At 49.8% G+C, this 9,154-nt stretch overlaps 1 protein-coding gene across 1 annotated transcript in view; it reads left to right on the top strand.

The window, feature by feature from the left end:
• DZIP1L (DAZ interacting zinc finger protein 1-like) overlaps window positions 1-9,154 on the top strand; it is a 17,458-nt gene that overhangs the window by 5,421 nt on the left and 2,883 nt on the right. Inside the window, exons 5-12 of the mRNA XM_010011982.1 lie at window positions 91-215; window positions 607-768; window positions 961-1,086; window positions 2,176-2,310; window positions 2,835-2,865; window positions 3,651-3,695; window positions 4,165-4,301; window positions 5,442-5,634. Of these exons, the coding sequence (XP_010010284.1) occupies window positions 91-215; window positions 607-768; window positions 961-1,086; window positions 2,176-2,310; window positions 2,835-2,865; window positions 3,651-3,695; window positions 4,165-4,301; window positions 5,442-5,634 (954 nt within the window). The remainder of the gene's footprint in view (window positions 1-90; window positions 216-606; window positions 769-960; window positions 1,087-2,175; window positions 2,311-2,834; window positions 2,866-3,650; window positions 3,696-4,164; window positions 4,302-5,441; window positions 5,635-9,154) is intronic.

Genomic DNA, 9,154 nt, shown 5'->3' with positions numbered 1-9,154 from the left:
AGGATTCTCCACCTTACCCAAACCAAAACCCCACTATGAGCTGACAGATCACACCCTTGCTCACAGCACCTGTCTCCCTGAGCTTTGCAGAGAGGAGGAAGATGAAGCAAGTGGAGCAAATGGAGGACGAGGTGGAGGAGCTGAAGGCAAAATTACGGGAGATGCAGCAGCAGCTGGAAGCAGAGAGGGAAGTGGAGAAGCTGCACAGGGAGCAGGTATGGGGCAAGGGCACTGCTGCCTGTTTGGAAAAGATGGATTGGGAGGAGAAGTGATGAAATGCAAGACATTTTTAAGTCACAGGTGAAAAAGCTGCTGCAAAATATTTTATGGTGGGTCTTGTGTTTATTTCTTGGGAAAATGTGCCCCCCCACACACCCCGATTCCCATGGGAAATGTCACATGGAAATAAGGACTCTGTAAGTGTGCTTGCCCAGGAGGCTGTACTGCCTCTAACTTCCCTTTGTGTGCAGGCAGGCTCTGAGCAGCAATGGGAGTAATGAGAGCATTGGTGCTCATCCCACTGGCACCAGGGCAGAAGCTTCGGCCCTTGGTACTTCTGCTCTGCAGCCAAGATGTGTCCTGTCCTGATTTTTCCACTCCCTTTAGGAAACAGAGAAAGTTCACCAGCGAGAAGAGGAAGGCAGGAGAGATTTCGAAAGGTGGAAAGAGGAGGAGAGGATGAAGTTGCATGAAGAGATTGATGGCCTGAAGCAGCTCTTCCTCACAGCGTTCAAGGACATGGCCAGCAGGAGCTGTGCCATGGAGGGGGTAAGCAAACACAATCAGGCGAGGGGATGTCCAAGCCTTCTGCTTCATCTGGTCTAGGTGACATCACAGGTTCACGACCCAAAGAGGCCTCATTTTTTATTTCCTGGGGTACACAAACATTTTGGGGTTGGAAGCAGTGGCTGACCAAGTTTGGGCTCCCCAACACACAGCTCCTTCCTCTTCCTGCTCCAGAAACTGCAGCAGCTTCATGCCAGGGAGGTGTTGGAGTCCAACCTGGGGACCCTGCGGGATGATGACACAGAGGAGGCATGGTGGCAGCCATCAGGCTGGGCAGAGCAGGAGAAGACGGCAGTGCAGGTGAGCACTGCTGTACCTGTGTCCTTACCCCTACTGCGCACCCCAGGAGGTGCATTTGGATGGAGACGGACCCACATCCATGCACTTCTGTGTGCATCTGCTTTGTGCACATCTGGTCTCAGCTCAGGTTCAGGTAAATGGGCTTCTACAAGTGTAGAGCATGGACAGTCTGAGTCCAAAAATGGGTCCTGGAGGGTGCAGAGGGCATGTCACAGTCCCAGGTCAGCCCTGCTTACTGCGGGGAAACCCATCTTCACCAGAGAGCTGCAGAAGTTCACCATATGGAAAAGCACTTAAATAAACAAAATACATTTATTTACATAAATAGGAGGAACCAGCCTCCTTCTCAATGTCCAAAAAGATCTGAAGAAGCCTTTACTGTGCATAGTACCTCTGAGCATGGATTAAGTTAGGAACGGCACTGCTGTTATGGTGCCAACCTTCTTTCAGTACCCAAAGGGAAGCTGAATTTCTCTGAGTATGGATGCCCCCAAACTACAAGCCAAGGAGGGAAAAGCCCATGTGTTTAATTTGGCAAAGGGCAGAGCAGAGGCAAGCGCTGAAGGACTTGCACAGGAAGAACCAGACATGGGAGGTCCAGATAGGTGCCAGATGTCCTTGGCAGCTCCCAAGCACATCACTCAGAAAAGGCCTCATTTCCCTTATGGTTCAAATCCAGAGATGTTAGGTCTTTTCAGAAGAATCGGAGATGCTCTCTCTGCAGATCTACCCCAGCAAGTGGTAGGTAGAAAGAGAAGGGCTACACACTTTAAATGAGCCTTGGCTGGACTTCAAAGCCCAGGGTGTCAGAGTATAGTTATTATGTTATGAAGGGGAAAGAATAAAAGAAATGCAGTGACCAAAGCCATGTCCTATCACGACTGATGACAAGACACGAGCTTGCCAACCAGCAGACTTTGAAGGTGGCCATACATCTTCTGCAAAGCCAGATCTGCCCTTTGGAAGGTATCTCAAAAATGAATAAAAATCCAGAGAGCTGCCCTTGCTGGTGAAGGGAGGAGATGGCTCCAAATCTGTTTTTACCATGTTCAAGTTTTCTTGTTCTTCTTTTGTCCCTTTTAATTAAAGAAAGAGAACAAGACACTCCATGGCGCCCCATCCCAGGACCAGTGGGCAGTTATGGACCATGTCCATCAGCAAGTGGATACCTTCAGCACCCATCTCAGGGAGCAGCCCAAGCTCACCAAGTCCCAGGAGAAGAAGGCAAGTGAAATTAAAAAACCCCAAAGCCTCGGTTCATCAGGAAGGTTTAAGCAGATGTTTAACTCTGAGCAACCTTAAAACATTTGCTGAATCAAGACTAAGCATAATTTCAACCTTGTTCTGTAATGCTTTGCTACATTTGGCTATTTTTGCACTGATTAAACATGAAACATGATGTGAGTATCATTGGCACGAATCATGCCCGCTGTGGCGTAGATCACCAGAGCAACACTTTGCATTGCAATTGCATCAGATCTGCGAATAGCACATGGGGTGTAACAGAATGGCACCTGATGTGCTAGTGATCGTGTTATGGAAGGGAAAGTCCCTAAGCCAACCCCTTACAGGTACGGTCTGCTTAAGGGGAATAGTTCTTGGGGAGCGTATGTGCCCAATTTAAACTCTTGCTGTTTTCTGCTGCTTTTTTGAATGTATTTGATTATAATACTTTGCAGAGAGAGGAAAAATTACACAAAATTATAGACAAATAATCTTTGAATGATTCCCGGTCTATTTCTTTACAGATCAAGCTGCTATCTACAGGGAAAACTGAAGGTAATGATTGCATTTTTAAAGTGAATCATTTTTGGCTGAATTTTTCATAGCTAACAGCCCTTCAGACCACAATGTCTTCCTTGTCTCCCTCTACAAAAGAATGCCACGAAGTCTTCTCCAGGAAGCTAGCTGTATGTTCTCTCACATGAAACCATGGAGTGGACGCATTACAGTTCCTTGACTATCTGCTGCAACAGCACAGACAGCAGCTCTGGTCACTGACACAAAACTAACTTGTCTCTTGGGTGGGTTTTGTATTATAGCTATACCCCTAAGGACTGAGATTTCAATCAAGTACTCACAGCAGATGACCTTGCCTCCTCCAATGTTATGCCAGCAGCTATCTGCATAAAAACAAGGAGCTGAGGCATGTTGTGGTTTCTTCTTTACAGTCTGGGTTTTCTATAATCAAGTGCCAGGGAAAGCGGGCACTTGAAAAGTGGGGACTTAGCTTCCTCATGCAGACCTGACCAGGTGCTGCTGCTCAGAAAACAAAAACCAGGGATAGCTGTTAGCAAATACCCAAGGGGTACATGACTGACCCCAGCCCTGAAGGTTAGCAGATGGCTGCTTGCCCACTGACATCCTCCAGCCAGCAGCCTTGGTGGGAGAGTGCCCTGGGGCTTCCTTTGGAGATGTTATCCAAGGGCTGATGCCAGACCTGAGCCAAAGAAACACCTGTGTCCATACTTCCTGTATAGGAAAGCAGGTGGTGATCAGCACTTGCTTCTGTGCTGGGGCCTCGGCTCCTCTTTGACTGTCACAGTCTCCTTTCTTCCCTGCAGTGACCCAGGATGTGACCAAAGTGGGAGCTGATGAAGAGTCAGCAGGTGGGTACGAGTTGGGACTATCCCTATCTCAAAAGCACCAGGATGAAGCTGGCGTTTGGCTTCAACTTTTGTCCTCAAGGGGGGACAAGGGGTGCTGTGCAAAGCTGGCTGTGATGAGGTGGTGGGCTGGGGGCAGAGGGGGTGAGCTTACTGGTCCCCTCTCAGTTGAACAGACTATGACAGCACTGTGACCAGCCCTGCTGCCAATGCTTCACTTGGGAAAGCTGTCTCAGGCAGTTACTTGGCTATAGGTGGGATTTTGGGAAAGTTGTGGGCAGGGATTAATCAAATTAGAGGAGAAAGCTGCCCCTTTGCAGAGGGATGTAGTTTGCTGAGAGCAATCACTTGCTTGCTCTGGGACTGGTGGGACCTATGTTCGCAAAGAGAAGAAAGATCCCACCAGTCCCATTCCCAAGGCACAGCCTGCGCATTGCTGCACTGGTAGCCGCACTCCCCACCTTTACTCCAGGCAGGGAGGAGGCCACCCGGGGTGGGAAGCAGAGGCTGCTGGAAGCCCTGCAGAGAAACCCAAATCTCCTGAAGCGGTTTCGCCACATCCTGGAAGAAGTGCTGGAGGAAAAGCTGGAGAGCATGGGTATCAAGAGGGTAAGTCTGTCCTTTCAGCCCAGCACAGGAACACAAAGACTGCTCTGAACTGATTAATTTTTTTGGGGGGAAGAGCAACTGAAACATTAACAGGCAGTTAAAAAAATCCCATAAGTAACCCCCATCTGGAGCAATACACTCTGAAAGGCAAATGGGAAGGTGGAGGCAGAATCACACAGTAGCACTGGGAATAAACCACTGTGCTCCCATCTCTGAAGCTGGTTATTAGTATCTCTCCAGCAAATCTTTCTCACAAGCAGCTTTTCATATGCTAAATCATTCAGGGCTCCCTCTCTTCTATTGAAGGAGGGTGTTTGAGGGCACAGCAGCCCCTGTCGTGGGGATTTCAAGGGGACTTTCACTGTCCAAGTCTTTTTCATGCCAAACATATTAAATAGTACCTCCTTCCCGAGCTCAATGCAACACCACCACCTAGCACCTTGCAGAGCCAATGCAAGGGCAGGGAGCAGGCAGGCAGCAGGGACCCGCATTGCTCTATCTAACAGTGTTTCTGAGCAAGGCTGCATTTCTGGGTTTAGGTCCTGAAGGCACAAAGACAAAGCAGTGTCTGAATCACTTCCCGTGTGATTGTTTTCTGGAGGTGTTTTTAAGGAGCACTCCTGGGTTCATGTCACATAGGCTGGAGCCCTGGCATGTCCCCCATTTCCCCAGCAGGTTATCTGGGAGAACTGATGCACTGGTGTCAAAAGCAGCAGAGGTGCCCAAAGCCAAACTCACAAGCTAACACCTGCCCTTCACCCTTTACTTCTCATCATTTTACATATCTACAAGCCCAGGACACTCATGGTCACAAAACTTCCTTGAGCTGTAAATACATGCCAAGAGAAAATGCTGCACTTACTTACCCTGTACCTAGAAATTGGCCAAAATAATTGAGATGTCATCTTCAGCAGTCATTTACCAAAGCAGATGAGTCCATGCAAATGTGGCTGTTTGCATGGGATACATTGTGCCAGGGAAATGATGAGTGTCAGGGCTGGTGAGAGCTTCCTTGGGTTTTCACAGGGCTTGGAGCTTGCAGGGTGCTCTTGAGATATGAGTAATGCTGCCGAGGGTTTGTTTCACCACCCAGTGCTGTGGGAGGACAATGCCAAGCTCCTCAGCTGCCCTCTGCTTTAGGTTGCAAAGGGAATCTCCACTCGGACCTACCAAAGACTCCAGGCCGTGGTCAGGCTTCAGCAGCAACAGAAGGCTGTGAAATTTCCTGGTCTCCTCCACCTGAGGGATGAGTTGGTCCGAGCAGTGATGCGGAAAGTCAGGCGACACAAGAAACGCAGCAGTGCTTTGCCTCAGCAGCTCTCTGTCATCCCAGGTAGAGTGACCTCCTGTTCTCTTCAGTTATCCACTGCAGGGATCTGTGGCCACCCACTGATGGCCATGGGATGCTGTCGTCTTACCCAGTGGGGCAACAAGACAGAGAAGAGCAGGAAAGGGCCTTTAGGGTGATGCAAGTCTCTGCAGTTGTTCTCTGAATATTGACCTATGCGAGTCACCCTGACATATTCAGGAAAAAACATCAGCTGTCCCCAAAAGCCCCAGCAGAGTGTAATGTAGGTAGAGCTTGAAAATCCCTTTTCCCCTTTTTTTCTACACAACCCCATGTTGGGTTGGCTTCATGGTTCCCCCAAGGGCAGCCTATAGGACTACCAGGAGATGGGTGCTGATTCTCTGTGCCCTCAATATTGCTTTCCAGCTCAAAGCCCGAAGACCCCCAGGTCCCTTCGTGGGTCAAAGCCCATGGCTATACCAGCTACAGTAGTGCCTGAAGCCACAGTGATCCCCTCGCCCATGCCTCGGAGCAGAGCCCACTCCACATGCAGCCCCTCAAGGACTCCTTCAAGCACTCTGGGGACCACCAAAACCAGCAGACCCCACCGAGCTGTCCCATGGGGGAGGTGAGTCCCACCGTCTCCTTTCAGTGCCCAGGCAGGCAGTGCCCAAGGACCCTAAATCTGGCCCTACCTATGCTGTGTGCTACCCAAACAGCAGCACCTTTAGTGGCACCCCAGAGCGTTTTGTTTGGAAAAAAACTGGAGTCTCCCATATGGGCTGACTCAAGCAAGTCAGACCTGAAGGCGTGTACCCACCATGTGGTGGTGGAGATAATCACAGGGCCATTTCCCTCCTGTATTTGGCTCCTTCTTCCCTTCCCAAAACCTGTGCAAGTGGGTGAACGAATTCTCTTGGTGTTTTGGAGCAAAACCAGTAAAGATGTAAACTAAAAGTTTGCAGACCATGCAGAGAAGAAACACTGTAAGAGGGTGTGAGATGGCAGCAGAGAGGAAGAGGAGATCATCTGTGACCAAGAGCAGGTGAGGAAAAGGAGTTACTTGTTTGCTCCAAGAGCAAGAGAAAACCAGACTGAGGATTTAAACTCAAGCAAAGCAATAGCAAACAGAGGCAAAGTATGGGTGTGAGTATTTGCTGGAGATGCTAGCAGCAATGTGTTTGCAGTCAGTGGGTGTGATGGACCTGTCCAAGTCCATGGGGACCATGAGGCTTCTCCGTGGGCTGCCCTGCTCAGGGCGTGATCACAGTCCAGAGCATCACAGGGCTTCCTTGCCTCTGCCTCAGGAGTGGGTGAGAGGGACACCAAAGCAACTCCACATCTGACCTCTCTGCGTTCCAGCTCAGAAGTGATGCTGAGAGGGAAGAAGCCCACCCTGTCCCCTGTGAGGCTCAGGCCTAAGCAAAAGCCAGTGCTCTCTGCAGTGGTGCTGGGTGATGAGACTGACTCCGATGGGTCAGACCTGGACTCCCAGGAGGAAACAGCTAGTTCAGGTACTGCTTGCTTCCTGTAGCAACCACTGTGTGTCAGTGAAGGGGTGGGAACAGCCCAGGTTAGTATCATCAGTGCCGCCATGTCACCTTCTTCCTGGGGCTGAAGTGGAGCAAGTTGTACCCCACTGTCCCCCATACCCAGCCAGGCAACAGGGCACCGGTGGCTTTATCTATCAGCAACTTTTGTGCCCAACCCTACCACAGTATTTTATAGGATCCTAGAATGGTTTGAGTTGGAAGGGATCTTAAAGCTCATCCGGTTCCAACGCCCTGCCACAGGCAGGGACATCTTCTACTAGAGCAGGTTGCTCCAAGCCCCTGTGTCCAACCTAGCCTTGAACACTGCCAGGGATGGGGCAGCCACAGCTTCTCTGGGCACCCTGTGCCAGCGCCTCAGCACCCTCACAGGGAAGAATTTCTTCCTAAAATCTAATCTAAATCTCCCCTCTTTCAGCTTAAAGCCATTCCCCCTTTTCCTGTCACTACATACCCTTGTAGTGACAAAAGCCCCATTGAGGCATTGGTATTAGCCCTATTTTCCTAGGGTGCAATAAATTCTGCAGCTCTTCCTTCGCACAGGTGGAAACCAAACTGTCTAGAGGGTGCAGGGAACCCCACAAGACCTGAAGGGCTGATAAACATAAGAAGGAAAACTTGTTTTCACTGTTAGCTGTATGCTGTACAACAGTCTGTAAAACCTGTTGTGAACCATGCATCAGGAGATGATGTGGGGACTGTCCTGTGGCCCCTCAGGTGGCTGTGGTGTGTCCTAAGCCAAAAAAGAGATGTTGGTGCTGTGTTACAGAACACTAACCTGGGCTACACGTGCAGAGGTTTCCTCCATCATCCTTGCACACACTGGAGTGTTACCCATTGCTTGCTCAGGGAGGGAAACCCCCATGGTTTCTCCTATGCACAAAACATTTGCTTCCTGAAACAGCTCCACTGGGATGGGTCCAGGCAGTGCTAGGGAGTTTAAACTATTTAGAAATCAGCTCACTCTGGGATGCCTGATGGCTCCCTCCCTTCTCACCCAGCTGTGCCATTACCTTGCCTTGGGGCTCCCTGTTTAACCAGCTCTGCCCTGCACAGGGACAGCCACGTCTAGGATGGTGAGGCTTTTGGAGAGACGCCTGGATGCAATGGCACAGGGACCACCCAGCGGGGTGAAACTCTTCCCAGCTGGGAGCTTGGCATCCCCCAGCACTGGCCAACCCACCAAGAAACTCCAGGTATCTTGTGCAAATGGCCACAGGGACAATTTCTGACATAATTTCAAATAAAAAATAAAAAAAATAAGAAGGCATGTCAGACCCTCTTCTCAGCTCCGAACCATCAGCAGTGCCACAGGGTATAGTCTGTGCAGAGGGAGTTCAGACTTAGAGCAGCAGAGATTTGGCTGTTAACCCCTTCGTCCCTTTACAAATATCTGTCCTTCTCCTGGTAGAATCATAGAATAGTCAGGGTTAGAAAGGACCTTAAGATAATCTAGTTCCAACCCCCTGTCATGGGCAGGGACACCACACACTAAACCACGTCACCCAAGATTATGTCCAACTTGCCCTTGAACACTGCCAGGGATGGAGCATTTACTACTTCTTTGGGCAGCACTTCTTTACTTACCCTCACAGTAAAGAACTTCTTCCTTATATCTAACCTGAGCTTCGCCTATTTAAGTTTGAACCCATTCCCCCTTGTCCTATCACTACAGTCCCTAACGAAAAGTCCCTCTCCAACATCCTTGTAGGCCCCCTTCAGATACTAGAAGGCTGCTATGAGGTCTCCACGCAGCTTCTCTTCTCCAGTCTGAACAACCCAAATTTTCTCAGCCCATCTTCGTACGGGAGGTGCTCCAGCCCCCTTATCATCCTCATAGCCTCCTCTAGACCTGCTCCAATAGCTCCATGTCCTTTTTATGTTGAGGACACCAGAACTGTACACAATACTCCAAATGAGGTCTAACAAGACCAGAGCAGAGGGGCAGGATCATCTCCTTTGACCTGCTGGTCATGCTCCTTTTGATACAGCCCAGGATACAGTTGGCTTTCTGG

This window comes from Nestor notabilis, unplaced genomic scaffold (genome assembly GCF_000696875.1).
Source record: "Nestor notabilis isolate BGI_N333 unplaced genomic scaffold, ASM69687v1 scaffold293, whole genome shotgun sequence".
Taxonomy (NCBI): domain Eukaryota; kingdom Metazoa; phylum Chordata; class Aves; order Psittaciformes; family Psittacidae; genus Nestor; species Nestor notabilis.
This window is presented reverse-complemented; position numbering and strand designations above follow the sequence as displayed.